This window comes from Phocoena sinus, chromosome 11 (assembly GCF_008692025.1).
Source record: "Phocoena sinus isolate mPhoSin1 chromosome 11, mPhoSin1.pri, whole genome shotgun sequence".
NCBI classification, from domain to species: Eukaryota; Metazoa; Chordata; class Mammalia; order Artiodactyla; family Phocoenidae; genus Phocoena; species Phocoena sinus.
In genome coordinates, this window is record NC_045773.1 from 98825282 (window position 1) to 98842282 (window position 17001).

General features: G+C 44.2%; 1 protein-coding gene across 3 annotated transcripts in view; it reads right to left on the reverse strand.

Moving 5' to 3' along the window:
- The window catches only part of DSP (desmoplakin), a 42304-nt gene that overhangs the window by 15309 nt on the left and 9994 nt on the right, over positions 1 to 17001 (reverse strand). For all 3 annotated transcript variants that reach the window (XM_032649663.1, XM_032649664.1, XM_032649665.1), the window contains exons 2-13: positions 14546 to 14645; positions 13070 to 13218; positions 12188 to 12362; positions 9066 to 9194; positions 7244 to 7294; positions 6185 to 6346; positions 5564 to 5668; positions 3637 to 3732; positions 3183 to 3308; positions 2489 to 2641; positions 1148 to 1302; positions 216 to 342 (exon numbers count right to left, since the gene is read on the reverse strand). In XM_032649663.1, the coding sequence (XP_032505554.1) occupies positions 216 to 342; positions 1148 to 1302; positions 2489 to 2641; positions 3183 to 3308; positions 3637 to 3732; positions 5564 to 5668; positions 6185 to 6346; positions 7244 to 7294; positions 9066 to 9194; positions 12188 to 12362; positions 13070 to 13218; positions 14546 to 14645 (1528 nt within the window). The remainder of the gene's footprint in view (positions 1 to 215; positions 343 to 1147; positions 1303 to 2488; positions 2642 to 3182; positions 3309 to 3636; positions 3733 to 5563; positions 5669 to 6184; positions 6347 to 7243; positions 7295 to 9065; positions 9195 to 12187; positions 12363 to 13069; positions 13219 to 14545; positions 14646 to 17001) is intronic.

Here is a 17001-nt window from a genome sequence, read left to right on the forward strand (position 1 = left end):
TTTCCCACGGGGACTTCTGGCTTGTCCGGTAACTTTAATTAGTACTTCTGTTTGTCTCTTAACCGGCCGGGTGTGAATCCCTCCCATCCTGTGTTGGACGGACTAGAACCTCTAAGGGAGGCATCAGCTGCACAGCTAGGTTTGCCTGGTAGAAACCGCACGTCAGGGAGCAGCTGGGGGGCCCCTCCAGGCAGCGGGTGGTCCTGAGGACGTACCTTGGCGATGGTCATGGTCTTGATCTTCTCGATGTCGATCATGCAGTAGTGCCAGGACACCAGGCTCTTCATGTTGATGTAGAGCTGGTTCCACAGGGCCAGGATGGCTTCGTAGTACTGCTCGATCCTAGGAGGTGCAGAGGGAAAAAGCACGCTAGCCCGGCTCTCCAAGTTCATCCCAAACGGGAAACCTGGCCACGCTCCCCCAATGGCACAGAAAACTCAAAGGAGAACTAACGGAGCAATGGGTGAATGGAGCATTTGCAAAACATTCAACATTTCAATGGATTTAGACTAATACCCCAAAGTACATTCTCCATGACCGACATGGGTTTCGATACACTGGAATCATTTCGGTCAAAACAGGCAGTACAATTTGTGGTTGTTGGGTTGTTTGTCAACAACTTTTTAATGAACAGAGGTCTGGCGCCGTGCAGGCAACAGTGAGAAATGGGTCTTGGGTCACAGAATGCCCTGCTGGAGCTTGGACACGGGCTCACTGGGCTACTCTCACCCCACCCTGAGCGGGCTGAAGACTTCCATCATAAAAGGTTTGGAAAGATGTGCCCTAGACAATCTGTCAAACGAATGCGCCACCTACTGATGGCCAAATACTGATGCCAAGTGCATTTTCTATTTGTGGCTACAGGCCAAACTACTGATGGTCTAAAAGGCAGAAGAATTTCAAAACAACGTCTTCAAAGTGCATGGCCAGAATGAGCTCCTCTACTGTCAGATATTCTTTCTCATCTTCCCAAGATAACCACAGTATCTGCAACAGAAAACCTCAAGACAAGGCAAAGGGACCTTCACCGGGTCCCCCTCTGGGGGGAGGTGACAGCAGTTAAGAAGCGGTACGTCTCGTATCAGCGTCTGCCCTATTTCTCCCCACCCGCCTTCATGTCACGGCCAGAAGGAAGTTCAAGACGTACTTGCTTGAGAGGTCCACGGCCAGAGTGTTGGGTGGAGGGATGATGAGGCCCACGGAGGGCACAAGCATGTCCACGCCCCCCGGGCCAGTCACGTGCCACTTGCTCCGTTCGTTATTGTCCTTCAGGATACACTCGTCCCCTTTGTGGACGATTTTCTGCAAGGCAAGCAGCACCGTGTTTTGGCTTTATCCACGAGCCCACGTTTTCATCTTTTTGCTCAAGAACAGAAGCAGCAGCAGTGATGATGTGCTGTTTCAGCTCTGCTCTTAGTATTTTTTGCCTCCATTGAAGCTGATCTTGACACAACCCAACATGACTGATGCTTTAAATAAGACAGGTGAGCCTACAAGGTGTGTCCGAAGGGAATTAGGTAGAGTGACTTTCCAGGGGACAGCCAGGGGAGTCCCCCGGTGAAGTGAGCCATCCTTCTGTAAAGCAAAAACTCACCCCCTGGCTTTTCTATTTTTGTGAGTTTGTGTTTTATATCGTAGATTTCAGTGCATGGGAGTCACTTGTCTCATTCATTTGCTCTTAAAATTGTTAAATAAAAACAAAAAAATTTTGGTATCAGGTCCCCAGAAAAATAACTTCCTAAATTAACTCCAGCATCTAAATAGCTTCTTTTCTAAATTAACTCTATATAGCTTCTTAAAATGGGTATTTAAAGTATGCCAACTATCTTAAATACTAAAATGTAACAAGTTTGATATGGAGGTATCTCAATCTCCCTTTAGATTTCTTACTTCTCTCCACCCAAGTTCTAAAACCATTTCTGCATGGTAGAATAAACTCTATTGTCTTATAATGTCCATCTCACCAACTCATCACATTTTTTATTTCTTAAGTCCTCCATAATTTTTATAAGAAAATAGAGCTGTGGGAATTACATAGATAATGACTAAAACCAAGTCGTCTTCCTATATAAATGTTTGTATTTACCACTGAGCCTACAGAACTGATGTGGCTCATTTAATGCATAAAATCCGCAATGACATTCCCTTTACATGCAGCATAATGGCCACGTTTCTCGATTTTTTTTTTTTCAGAAATTTAAAGAGGGATCACAGATGCTAATTGCATATTGGAAGAAAAGAAGGCTTCAGCCTTAAAACAGAATTAGAATAGTTCAAAAATAACTATTGTCCTACTTATTTGCAGCTATCGTGCAACTCCGAACAAAAACCACTGCATTTTTTTCAACAGCTTTTGCCACTTTGTCTACAAAAGAAAGACATTTACTAGGGTGCTCACTGAAACCTAAATTAAATTCTGCCCTGGACAAAAATCCATCCGTAAAGAAAGGGAAAACTCTGGCAGCATTCTGACTAGCCGAGTACACACCTGGTCCTGTTTGTAGTCACAGAGAGCCCTGACGATAATGGGTTTATTGCTTCTGTAGTCCGGGTTCCGAGGTTTCAGCTGTACAATCCTCTTGGACTTGTTTACCAAGTTCTGCACCTGGCGCTTGTTTTCAAGGATTTTCTCCCATTCTTTCTGCAATTGCAAATAAAATCATACTCGAACATAGATACTCTCTGAAAGTGAGATAAGACCTTCAAATGGCATTACTATAGCTGTCATGACATTACAAATTAGATACTGCTGTAGCCGCTTGAGCTGTAACAAACCACCCATTCATCTGTCTGCAGGGGCCACAGGTACCTTTCATAAGAAGCCACTACAGAGGCAACAGAGCCATGAATTAGGTGGGCGGGAAAGAACATCACTTTGCAGAAAGGCTATGCTGACAACATGTGAAGTATGCTTTTCCGAAGGGATTTTCATGTTACGTCATCAGTGCTCTCTCCGGTTTTGTTCTGAGCACCTGTAACTACTGAAGCAGAAGTAACGTGCCACAGCAGCTGATCGTGCAAAGACATGTATTTTGAGAAATGCCACTGAAAATGAAGGCAACGCTTGCTTGAGCTTTGGGCACTCGTTGCTCTATAGAGCAATACAGACGCAGATAATCTGAATTGAGTCGGTGGGCGCATTTGTTTTATTCCCGGGTAGGGGCCTGGGTCTGAGACAGTACCTCTAGCACCTTGATCTGCTCCAGCAGACGCGGCAGGGGCATGGTCTTGTCACACAGGTACTTCTTCCTGACGGAGTCTTGGAGGCCCTTCAGGTAGGCTTCCGTCGACTGGGCCTCTTCAAAAAACTGTTAAGGATGCGGGTGACCCCGTGTCAATTAAAAGCAACTCAATACGCAGCATCACCTACTATTTCAACTTCAAGGATTATCTTCCCTACGAGTCTATCTGATAGGTGGTTAAAGGAAAGAATTTGAGCAGAAAGTATATTAACTTATCTGAGAGCAAGAGGCTACTTGAATGATTGGTGACCAATCTGTGCTCCTCTAAACTAAAAACCAATAAATAGTTTTCACGCCAGAGTGTGAAGGTTGTTTTCAGTGCTTTTTCAAACACATTCGGAAGAGAAGCTGTGAAGACCCAAAAGACAGTTAAATGATTACTAGGTATAAAAACCTGAAAGTAAGCAGCATTTTCTTTGAGATGAACATCAATGCATTTGGTGATCTGAAGAATCCAGCTCCACTGTGTCTGGAGAGTATCCATATATGCCTGAAACAAGAAAACAGCAGCTGTCTCTCCACCGTTCAGCCACAGAGAGGCATCCATTTATTTCATAGATAGGAGAGCCTGAATGAAAACCATGAAGCATTTTTTATCTAATTCCAAATCAAGCAAACTTTTTTCTAAAAATTGAAACCAGAATTTCCCAACAGGGCACTCTTGGTATGGTAGAAATTAAATTTTAAAACCAATTTTGGGAATTCCCTGGTGGTCCAGTGGTTAGGACTCAGCACTTTCACTGCCGTGGCCCCGGGTTCAATCCCTGGTCGGGGAACCAAGATCCTGCTAGCTGGGTGGCCAAAAAACCAGAAAAAACCCAAAAGAACAACTTTAACAAATGGATATAATTAGGAGTATTAGTCAAAATCTTCATCCAAATGGCATGGCTACTGACCAATCAAAACAGACCAGTCAGAACAGGGATAGCACTGGGGCATCAAGCCCTGTTCCTGTACCTCTGCTAGATCATGCGGAGGTCCAAGGTGAAACAGGGCAGGACACAATGGTCCTTGCCCCCCATGTCCTCAACCTGCCTTCTGTCTGTGAAAAAACTTTAGCCAAAGAGTAAGTTTAATCAGAGAAGTGAGAAAATGCAGAAACAAAGGAACAGTCCAACAAGACTAAATAACAATAGTTTATTCATTAAACTTAGTCCAGGACCTTTAGTTCCTCCTCAAGGGCTATAGATAATATTCTGAACAATATCCTGCGAGCTGTCTAATAGATACTGAAACCCACACCAGTTGGAAGAAGTGAACTACATGATGACCAGACTGTAGCCATGACATAAGCTGCCACAGTTCTAAGAACCGGCCTCAAAGAAATGGGGACAAACCGATCCTGGAACTAAAGACTAACTGCACTCAAAACAATCAAGATGACGCTGATCAGACCACGGCATGACAAATTTTAAGATGACTGTCAGAGCTGACTGTGCTGTTTCGACAGGTAGCCCCCTAGCCGCATCGATAAAAGCTCTTGGCCCCTGATTGTTAAGTGGGGGGAGGTGGCCTTTGGACAGGTTCCCGGCATCCAAAATAAAGGACACTTTCCTTTTCCACCAACCTTGCCTCTTTCTTAGCTTTTTTTTTTTTTTTTTTTTTTGCGGTACGCGGGCATCTCACTGTTGTGGCCTCTCCCGTTGCGGAGCACAGGCCCAGCCGCTCCGCGGCATGTGGGATCTTCCCGGACCGGGGCACGAACCCGTGTCCCCTGCATCGGCAGGCGGACCCCCAACCACTGCGCCACCAGGGAAGACCTTTTGTTAGCTTTTGAGCAGCAAACAGCTGGACCGCCCCTACTTTCAGTTACAAAGGTACCTGCCATGAAGAGGGCCTGTGGGGGACGAAGGCGGTGATGCTTACCAACTGATACGGAAATATCTGGATTTTTTTAAACAATCAAAATGGTTATACCAGTGCTACCAGCTAATGTCAGCCTTGAGCACAGCCCAGAGATGGCAGTCTAGGGCAGAGGTCAGCAAACTACAGCCCAAGGGCCACATCCGGGCCACCACCTGCATTTATAAATAAAGTTTCACTGGCGCACGGCCACAACCGTTCATCTACATGTTGCTATGGTTGCTTTCACACTACAATGGCAGAGTTAATTTCAACAGAGACCAAATGGCCTGCCAGTCTAAAATATTTATTATTTGGTCCTTTCCAGAAAAAGCTTGCCAACCCCCAGTCTAGGGTATTGATAAAATCAACTTGTCACGGCTTTATGCTGGGTCAGAACCACTCATCTGTATAGTCTTATTTTTTGAAAAGGGTCCCCTATTTTCCCCCGATAAGAATATAAATCTCACGAAGCCCACCTCAATTTTGTCTGAAGCTGGATGCTGACTGAGGACAAGTTGGTCACTTTCTTGTTTAAGCTTATTGAGCTCTTTTTCCTTAACTTCCAGCTGACTCATGCGTATCTGCGAATAAAAGAAAAACAAGTCCGGTAGAACAAGTCACCGGCAGCCTTCCATCCCTCCCGCCATTGTTAAAGGAAGTCAAACACAAAACTGCATTTTGGAAATGAACACTGTCAAAGAACTGCATTATGTGTTCCTCCAGAATCTTAGCATTTTTAAGACCAGAAAGGATGTCTGAGATCGTCCAGTAAGCAGCTGAGGCCGGACTGGTGACACGGCTTGTCTGAATTCACCCAGGTGAAGGGACAGAGCTACAACACACGGCGAGATTTTCTAATTCTCAGTTCTAAGCCACCACACCCTGCGGTACACACACTCGAGGATGTCTGACCGAATCAATCTCACCCCGTCTGCTGCCTTCTGAGATGCTAAACCCTGCACTGCCTCTCTTAGGTCACGGAAGAGCCTTCAGAAAGGAATGGTTTTTCACGACCACTCCACTGAGGCTGCATCACAGGTGGCCGATTAAACGATCACAAGTGCTTTCATCAGCACCGCACGACTCCCAGGGCTTACAGAGAAGGCCTCCTGCTTCTGAGCGATGTCGGTGTTCCTGTCGCTCCAGTCGTACAGCAGTTCCTCCTCTTCACAATCATTGATCCACATGATCTCTCGGGACGTGGCCTGAATGATGTTCTGCAGCTGTCGCAGGTGGTCCATCCTCTCAAAGGATATTTTCTGCACAGGAAGGTCAAAGCGGCGTTAGGACAACAATATGCAAATGAATGATGCTCCCTGCAGATTTCACAGATAAACCCTCGGTGATCCCTTTTACCAACAAAAATCCCAAGAATCGGTCAAATGTTCATCTTTTGCATTCACTGATCAGCTGGTAGGTGAAAAGGACCCACCCAAACTTAGGATGAGTAAGGGGTCAATTTTAGATTCAAAGAAATAGCCTAATCCAGAAGGGTCTTGATTCAGACACTGGTGTTCAGCTTCAATAATTAGTTTTAGATTATATAGAGAAAATAGATTATTAAAAAAGATAAATCAAGCTTTTTCTGCCCTCTCCCACATCCCTAAAATTCAAGGTGCCATCACCTTGGAAAATAGTTGTGTCACCACTAGCCATGTTATTTAAATAGCATCACTGCCAACAAGGAAGTACTGGAAAAGTGAAGACAGGGTGACATAAATAGGCAGAAGAATGGAAATACCTCTTCTTATGAGTCAAGTAATTGATTCAGTTTGTCATAAAATGGTGATGACAGTCTGATAAACCTCCCTCTAAGGAAAACAAGTCTTACTTTTGCTTATACTTCCTAAAAAGGCTACAGTTCACAAGTGGAAAAGCTTTATGGCTTTAACTGCAAGTATTTAACAAGTGCTAATTATGTGACACTTAAACTTGCAAAAACTAAGTACTGTCTTCAGAAAAAAATTCTTTTCAAATTTCCTTCTAAAGGGAACACAGCAGTAGAAATAAAATCAGCATCTATAAGCCCCTTGGTATACTTCCAGGCACTTCCTGGGTCCTTAGGGATAACGCCAAGCAGGTGCTTTATCCCCAGGTCCACATTTATACAACCGAATTGTACTGAACACAGAGCCTTCAGAAATAAGTCGTCTTACCAGCAGGTTTTCATACTCCTCCTCCAACTGGTAGATTGCAGATTTTTCACGCTAGAAGAAGACCAACAGTGAGTAATTATTTAATTCCCCTTGAGGGTTTATATAGAAAGAACAGCCCTTCTAAATCTCCTTCTGTCAAATACATATACTAACTTCAGATTCCCTGGTGGAAAGAAGAATTTGCTCTATGAAATCTTTCACCCACAGGGACCTTTCTCAGTTGATCTGGAGGCAAACCTCACTGGCCTGGTGGTGGCATCTCTAAAAGGAAAGGGCTCATCACTGTCGCTTAAAGAATCACTGTTAAACAAACTTTTATAAGTTTGAAAGTATCATTTAGGACTCCTCAGGTCTTAGAGAAAAGAGGGAGAGATCTGATCAGATAATCAGGTAGACAAAAGTAGGCAAAAAAAAAAAAAAAAAGGTGGAAAAAGTGGGTATGAGGATCTCCGGGCCACGTACAAAAGTCAGTGATTTACTTTTTTTTTTTTTTTTTTTTTGCGATACGTGGGCCCCTCACTGCTGCGGCCTCTCCCGTTGCGGAGCACAGGCTCCGGACGCGCAGGCTCAGCGGCCATGGCTCACGGGCCCAGCCGCTCTGTGGCAATGTGGGATCCTCCCAGACCGGGGCACGAACCCGCGTCCCCTGCATCGGCAGAAGGACTCTCAACCACTGCGCCACGAGGGAAGCCCCAAAAGTCAGTGATTTAAATGGCACAAATGAACTTATCAACGAAACTGAAACAGACCCACAGACATAGAGAACAGATTTGTGGTTGCCAAGAGGGAGAGGGGTGGGAGAGGGCTGGAGGGGGAGTTTGGGATTAGCAGACACAAACTAGTACATACAGCATGGATAAACAAGGTCCTACTATAGAGCACAGGGAACTATATTCAACATCTTGTGATAAACCGTAATGGAAAAGAATATGGAAAAGAATGTATATATATGTGTGTAACTGAGTCACTTTGCTGTACAGCAGAAATTAACCCAACATTGTAAATCAACTATACTTCAATTTTTAAAAAGTCAGTGATTTAAAGTGTAGAGATCGGGTGGCCAGGTACTTAAAATCAGATGAATATTTTAGGCTGTAATCTTGGACCCAGCTTCAAGTCAGTCCTTTCAGCAAAGGAAAAATGTCAGGATGAGACACGATTTCCTTATTAGAAATACAGTTTAATTACCACATAGGAAAGGCTTCACCAAGGACTGCACCAAGGATTCACCAAAATAAAACTAGAGGATTGTCACATTTTCTCTATTTGAAGAGATGGTCTGCTTTGTGCAGAAAAGAACTACCACCCCTTAAAACATGCATTTACCAGTGGCATAAACGAGTGTGTGTGTGTGTGTGTTTAGTCCTGGAGGGTTAGCACGATCCCTAGTCGGTCTTTCTGATTCCACATCCCCATTTATGAAATGGGATTTTTAAAAATTTCTAGGGAAGGATAAATTAGCAGCTTGGGATTAACAGATACACATTACTAGATATAAAATAGATAACCAACAAGGACCTACTGTATAGCACAGGGAACTATGCTGAATATTTTGTAACCTATAAGGGAAAAGAATCTGAAAAAGAACAGATATCTATGTATGTATAACCGAATCATTTTGCTGTACACCTGAAACTAAGACAACACTGTAAATCAACTATACTTCAATTAAAAAAAAAATGCCAAGATTAAAAAAAATGTTCCAGTCTGTTGAGGAAGAAATCCCAGACTCATGTTTCAGCCCAAACTGCCTGGGATCAACTAACTACAGCATCCTTCAGTACACTCCTGGAAGACTCTACAAGGAAATGTTCCGAAGTACCAGGTCGGCTTTAATCTTGTCCAGCTGCCAGCGGTAGTCCCCGATGGCGTTGTGGATGGTCCTGTGGCTGCTGATGTGCTGTTCCACCGAGGCCAGGTCCACGCCCCAGGTTATCATGTCCATCTCCGCCTGCCAAGGGAGAGAGAGCGGGCCCTTCAATGTCTGACCCCCCTCACCTACAGCATCATCAGGGGTCGGGTACATACTCAGGGACATACAGAGCTTCCACTGAGATACAACTGAAGCTGTAAACAGTCAATATTTTTGAAATGAAAAATAAATTGTAAAGGCTTGGAATTCCCAAAAAGCTAGTGAGGGCTGCCCAACACAGTAATAAGTTGGGGGTCCCCTCAACTTATGTGTCCCTAGCTCAAGATGGGCTGAGGAGAGATGATTCCAAAATGAGATCCTTAAAACCTAGATCGTGTCCTCTAAAGAAAAAAAATCTACCTGTGCACATGCAAGTGGCCTGTGTGTATATACAGCTGTGGGTGCGCACCTACGTACAATATTATAAGATACTGATAGAAGTTTCAATGTTCAGTTATTTTTAAATGTGCATTAATAATAGTTCATTAAGCTCAGACAGGTACTACTTCCCAAGCTAAACAGTTGACCCAAGAGACGTTTTCATTGTTTATTTCTTCAAATTGTGTTGAGCAATGTGATTTTTGACTCTTTAAATCCAGAATTTAGCATTGCCTTTCGGGATGCAAAACTCCCCCCATGACCCATTTCAAAGAGAAGTTACAATATATACCCAATGCCTTCATTTCAATGAATGTTGGCAATATGAAGATGGTGGATTTATGTTAGCTTTTTAAAAATTAAATCTAACTTTCTAATTTGAGTCTCCACTACTTCAATTTAAGAATGCCACACAGTAAGAATCAAACATATTATTTCACAAGATTCGTACTGTGGCGAGTCTATTGTCTTTCTTTTGCATGAGCTCATGTAAATTTCCAAATCACCTGTGTCATCTCTCGGACATGCTGAGGGCAAACATTCCAGACTGGTATTGCAGCAAGAACATAACTAACACACATTGTTCTAAGCCACACCCATGTTCTGGTGTACTTGGCGAGCCTTCAGAAAGCGCAGCCATCAGACAACTGTAAGTTACCCAGGACTCTGACCTTTCTCTCCCATGGCTCATTTCGACTTTAAAGCAGAAACAAGCGAGTACACTGGGAAATTAATGAGATGACCAGGCTCCCGATCCCACCTCTCATTACCAGCCAGGTGTACAGTATCTGCCCCATCCATCAGCAGAAACACAAATCAGGGAAACACAACCCTGGCCCAGGAGCTGTGTGACTGCGTATGGACTGTGCCTCTGGGGACACTTCTCCCTTATCAGCTGGCCCTACAGCTCAGTCCCCTGGGAGTGAGAGGAAGAATGCAGGCTACGCTTAGGGGAAGAAGGGATAAGAGGAACGCCAGAGCAAACAAGCAGCAAGTGATAAAACCGCTTTTAATCCCTTTGAAACCCTGGGGGCTACCTGATCTGAAAAGCAGCGGCTCATCAGTTGCATCTGTAAGAGGGGTGCACCCCACCCCCTCTCCCCGACCACCCGCCATGACAGAAAACTGAGTCCACGTGATAATGCCGTTTTCCAAAATTTTTAAATGCTGAGCTACAGAAGATTCTTACAAAGCTACACCCAACATGAATACAGAAAATGACAAATTATGAGCTGTCATGTTATAGAACTGTCAGAGTGACTAAGAAGAAATGAGGGAATTTGCCATTTCATAAGTAATCTGGTTCAAAGGCTGTTTCACCTAACGTCTGTCACTGGTCACTGACCCTCCCCATGCAGTTCAAGCCCCATGAGCCTGGCCCAGCCTTCTCTGCTGGCTCCATTCCACAGGGACGGGAGTGCCAGCCCTCCCCCACTCCCATCTGAGCGGGGTTTTAGTACAGCTCATGCAGAAAAATTTAGCATTTGGCTTTATGTATCTTGTTTTCTTCAATAATATTCCTTTTCAGGGCTATGCGACATAAGCTTTGAACCTCATTTTCTGGCATGGTGCCAAAACATAGTAAATACTCCAGAAACGTGTGTTCAAAGATTAGAAGGGACTTGGGAAACATGCAAATAGGTTTGTATTTAGGTTTCTGGGATTACAACTGACTCTCCTCCTCTATAAACCCCGCCTTCTTGTAAGTGCTATAAAGTCTTTATAATACGTGGGAGAAAAGGTTAACTGAAAGAATGAATGCACACATGCATGTTTAGTTGCATAAGCCCTCACACTTGCCGAAGAACACCTACAAAAATCTTCAAGTGGCTGAGAAACTTCAGAACCACTGCTAAATTGGTCCAACAAGTGATAAAACCACTATCTCCAACAACGACAACTGCATCTCTGTACAACTGATCATTCTAACACGCCCACCTCCTCACGAGAAGGACAGCTCATCAGGATCGAGTTTTCATTACAAAATTCCCATCTACATTCATTACAGCACATAATTACTACATAAAACAACAAAACAATAATTAGCACTGAAACATCCTTTGTAGAAACTCCAGTTCTAGGGAAAGGCTCAGCACCTCTGGTGCCAGTATTTCACTTCTCTCCCACATCAGTGATGTCATGATTGCACAAGACAACTGACACTTCAAAAATATAAGGTTAGGCAACCAACGAGCGCAAACCAGAAGGTCCAGCTCTACTGCGTGTCCAGCTCCTCCAATTTGTTAACATTTTAAATGAACCTCCACAATGTTCCCTTTTTCTCTCTTAAGTACCTCTCATTAACACCTGAAGAGCTCAGCGATGAAGTTTTTTAGCGCATGAACTCCCATAACAGATCTTCCAGCTGTGAACGGTGAGAACTAGATTTTCACCATCTACCAATTCAGTGATACGTGTTAAATATTACCTACGTGATAAAGTACGACTATAAAGCAATGAGGCTGGTTCCCTAAGTCACACGGGGAAGAAAAAAATCCCTGAATTTTCACCTATTTCAAAGTAAAAGAAGATGAGGAAACGCCGAAAACAGCAAGTGGTTGTTGTCAGCTGACGTCCCGACCCCCATCCCGCCAGGTCTGCACACCTGGCCAGGATCTCGGAGAACCAAGCTCCTCCCACCGGAAGCTGCTTACCCTCTGCTGCTGCATCCACCCCAGACACTCGCTGGTGAGGCGCTTGGTGACTTCATCCCACCCGGAGCCACTCTGGCAGGTGTACCCTCCACCTCCCTTGGAGCTGGCCCTTCGGACTCGAGGGACACTGATGGCTTTGTAAAGGGCTCGCATTTGCTCCTGGAGCTGCAGCAGTCTGAAAGGAAAGGAAAACAATCACACCACTGCCGGAAAACAGCCCATGAAACATGTCCTGGCCAAATGGCCTCCTCAGTGTCAGTACAGAGATCACAAATGTTTTACTCATAGATTTTTTTTTTCTTGATCACATGCAAAGCCTTAAATATTCTGATGCTCCAAGCCTGAAGCATCACAGCAAGTGTAACTGCCTTTGCCCAGCCTGGCAGCATCCTGTACCTTCTCACAAGTTCCACCCTGGGAATTTCCTAGGACCATGCGCCCTGGGTAGTGTGATCTCAAAATCAGGCTACACACCTCTGCTTTAAACGGCATTTTCAACTCTGTTGAGTCTCATTTCTGTATGCATTAAACTGAGCTGGACTTAATTTTAGACTCTTCAAAGTCAATTGCTGTGCCAAAGGTCTTTGCTGCCCCCTAAGTGGAAGCACAGTGAACATCTCACAGCAAACTCAACTCTTCAAAAGAAGCACGCCCTCTTGGGCAGGTCTGTTTAGTTCTTCGCATGGCAGCTTTGTGATTCCACAACAGATGAAGGTAGTGGGTTTAGTCAATTTGTATTAGAGACACATTAAGCTGCAAAATACCAAGCAAGGGAGCCCTTTCTGGGGAATATCTGTGCTTTCTTCAGGGAAGACCTGGGTCAGGGGATTGAGTGCAACTCCACGAGGCCTGTGGGCACCACGCTCGCTCTGCGGGCAATACCTTTTCTGATAGACATCACAGGGCTGGCCCATCTGCCGCATCTCTCTAATCAAGCTGTCGGTAATTTCCATCTGATCGTTGGCCTGGGCAAAACACTCATCCAGTTCTCTGCTCTGCGCCAGCTGTATACCATCTCCGTACTTCAGTTCCTACAAGAAAGAAGTCACATGAAGGAAACACATAATACTGGAGAGAAAAGCTTCATGCGTATTACTAGAAGCAAAAGCTTCTGCTATAAACTTAAATGTTATCAGTCCCCTGCCCCGTTCCACGTAAGTGCAAAAAATCTCTAACTGAAAACTGTCTTATTAATTTCAAATAGGGAGGTAAATTAGGGAGATTCACGAAGCAAAATTTGTAGCCTATATTTTAAATTTTCAGACGCCTTTAAAAGCATATTCACAGAGTGCTGACCTTTCCCTTGCTTCAGTGTTAAATGCCTATCTTTCTTATTTTCACAGGACACTCATCTAACTGTTATTTCACTGTGATAAGAACACTGTACCAGATGAGGTCTTTTTTTTTTTTTTCTGGTACGCGAGCCTCTCACCGCTGTGGCCTCTCCCACTGCGGAGCGCAGGCTCCAGACACGCAGGCTCAGAGGCCATGGCTCACGGGCCCAGCTGCTCTGCAGCATGTGGGATCCTCCTGGACCGGGGCACGAACCCGCGTCCCCTGCATCGGCAGGTGGACCCTCCACCACTGCGCCACCAGGGAAGCCCCCAGATGAGGTCTTTTTTACACACAAACTGAGCTCTTCCTGCAACTTGTGGGAGATAACTTTTTGGTTCTTAAAAAGAAAGCTGTCTAGTTGATTGTATTGAGCCAATCAATTTCCTGGTTTTGAGGATGGGTGATACTTAGTGAGATGGCCACCTTTGGGGGGAGCTGGGTGATGGATACTCGGAAAATATCATGGGTCTCATGCCTTCTAGGCCTGTTTCAATAAGATCCTAAGTTATCTCTGTAACATCAAGAAATACTGTGAGGCTTTCACGAATGTTACCATTTCCCCTCAATTTTCAGTTGCTTATTTATCCATATTTTGTACTGTTTCTCATGTAGAATTGTTCTCACAAGATGGTAAATTTTCCTGAAAAAAGACATTAAATTGATGGTGTACATCACAACCCATGACAATCCAGTGACAGAAACATGTCAGGTTGCACCTCTAGGAAAAGAAAGCCTTACAAAATCAGAGAAATGACAACAGGTTGTTGCAATTCCCAAAGGGTGTTAATCCGTAGTGTAAATATTTGTTGGGAAGAAAACTGGTTCCCATTGTTAAGCCAACACTGCAAGTAAGTTAGGAAGATAGACATCCCGCTCTTGTCTGTTTTGATAAAAAGCATCTCTGAACACTAGGAGGGCGGGGAGAGAATGCACAGGTCAGCGCTATGAGTCTAAGTTAACCAGGAGCAAAACCAGGTACAAAACCAGGTGTGGACAGTCCTTCAGGAGAAAAAGAAAGCTCACCGGCTGCACGATCAGCTCGGCCCGCATCAAACAATCCGAGCAGTTCTGCAGAAGCTCCTGGATGGTGTTCTGGTTCTGCCTGGACATCGTTCCGGTTTGACTGATGAGCAGACACACAGAAAGAAAATATGAAAAATTTTTTTCAATTTTGAACTCATTTTAAACTTTCAAAAAAGCTGCAAAAAACAAGACAAAAACACTTCTGTAGGCCCTTCACCCAGACCGCCCAATGGTTCACACTGGTCACGCCTCTGTGTTCCCCTCCCCCCTGTATGTGTATATATCTATTTATAGTATATATACATTTTTCTGAACCACTTGAGAACAATCACACTTCTTTATCCCAAAATATTCCAGCATGTATTTCCTAAGAACAAAGCCATTCCATTATATAACCACAGTACAATTTCCAAAAGCAAGACATTTAAAAATGATGGAATATGATTTTCTAATCTACAGAACTTTTTCAAATTGTACTAACCTTCACACCAAGTTTTGGGGTTTTTTTTTTGGTTTTTTTCTGGTGTAAAATCTAATCCAGAAATATTCTTTTGAGTTGTGAAAACACATTTCCAGCATCTTCTCTGTCACCCCTCTCCCTTCATCCCACATCAATGCCATCACCAGTCCTGGGAAAGGTGGCATCAGACCCAGAGCTGCAGGGTTTCATTGACTAGTCTGGCTGAGGACAATGGTAGGAGACGAAAGAAAAGCTTATTCTGCAAAAATATTTTCTGCAACCAGAAAAAGCTGATAATGGTAAAGGAAGGATGGGGTAAGGAAAGTGCTGGGAAATTTAAGTATCTTTAATGCAAAAAGAAGCCACTTTTCCTTTCAGGATGACCCCAGAATATTATCCTGTACAATGATGCTCATCCACATGTATATATCCAATGTAGCACTATTCTGGAAGACAGGTAGCAGAAACCTTAAAACGACCGTGGTGTTTAAGAAGAATGTTGTAGATATTCTACATTTTAAAGAAAGAGATTATAGAAATTCAGTTTGCTCCAGATACAAGTAAAAAGAGTAATCTATCATAAAACAAGTCTTACTTTTTAATTTGCCAGGATACATTATGCTACAGCACAGCCTGCTACGGCTTAGTTTAAGAGAGATTTAAAGCACATTAAATTATTAACGTTCAGGAAAGGCCTTATGAATGTCCTACAAGAAAGCTGAGTTCCTCCAGGGCTTCTGAGCTACCAGCCAGGCTGGCTTGAGCTTTCAGATAAAACAGACACCTGTTCAATGTACTGAACTTTCTTTTATGTGTGTCTGTGTCGGGAAGGGTGTCTGTGTGCGTTTTAAAGAAAGAATTTCTGGACTTCCCTGGTGGCGCAGTGGTTAAGAATCTGCCTGCCAATGCAGGGGACACGGGTTCGAGCCCTAGTCCAGGAAGATCCCACATGCGGCGGAGCAACTAAACCCGTGCACCACAACTACCGAGCCTGTGCTCTAGAGCCCACGAGCCCCAACTACCGAGCCCGTGCTCCGCAACTAGAGAAAGCCCACGTGCAGCAACGAAGACCCAAAGCAGCCAAAAATAAATACATTTTTTTTCTAATTTTTATTTTATTTATTTATTTGCGCCAGGTCTTAGTTGCGGCATGCTTGTGGGATCTAGTTCCCTGACCAGGGATCGAACCCAGGCCTCCTGCATTGGGAGCTCAGAGTCTTAAGCCCTGTGCCACCAGGGAAGTCCCAATAAATAAATTTTTTAAATAAATAAATAATGAAGAAAGAATTTCACTGTTTAAAAAAAACGTTTGAAAAGCACAGGCTGTACTAGGCAGAGATAGGGTAAAGTCACAAGAATGTAGGAAACTTCTCCCACCGCCCCTTGATTCTGCCTCATTTCACATCGGACAGGCGCTTTCTCTCTCTGCCGGCCAGGCTTCCCTGCAAGCCAGCCCTGGCTGAAAGTATGTGGGTGAGAAACCAGCTCTCCTGGGAACCAGTGCCAGATGAGGCCGCAGCTCCTCCAGGCAGGCCCTGGCACTGCCCACCCATCAACACCAGGGCACCGCACCCCCCCCCCCGCCCCGCATGAATGCTGCCCTTCTCTGCCTGCCACTCAGAATCAGACAGGAAACCTGGCACACTTTTCGGATTGCTGAGATGTTAACAGGACTCCATCCGTTGTCAAAACTTGTGCAAAATTCCACTTGACTTAGAACACTTTCCAAAATGCACCCATTATAACAGGGAGGAAAGAAATTCAAGAGACAAAGGGAAAAAAAGAAAAAAGAGAGACAAAGGGAGAAATACAGAAACATCACTGAGAAGTCTAGGATGGGTAAGTAATTAGGGAGGTCCTGTGTAATTAGATTTGTTTTCTTTAATGAAGGGGCATGAGAGGCCCTTTCTTCTGAAACATTTAGTAATTCTGGTCAGCAGTTGGGTTCAGAGGGTGATTCCCACAGAGAATGCCAGTCCCTTGCATACAAAGGAAA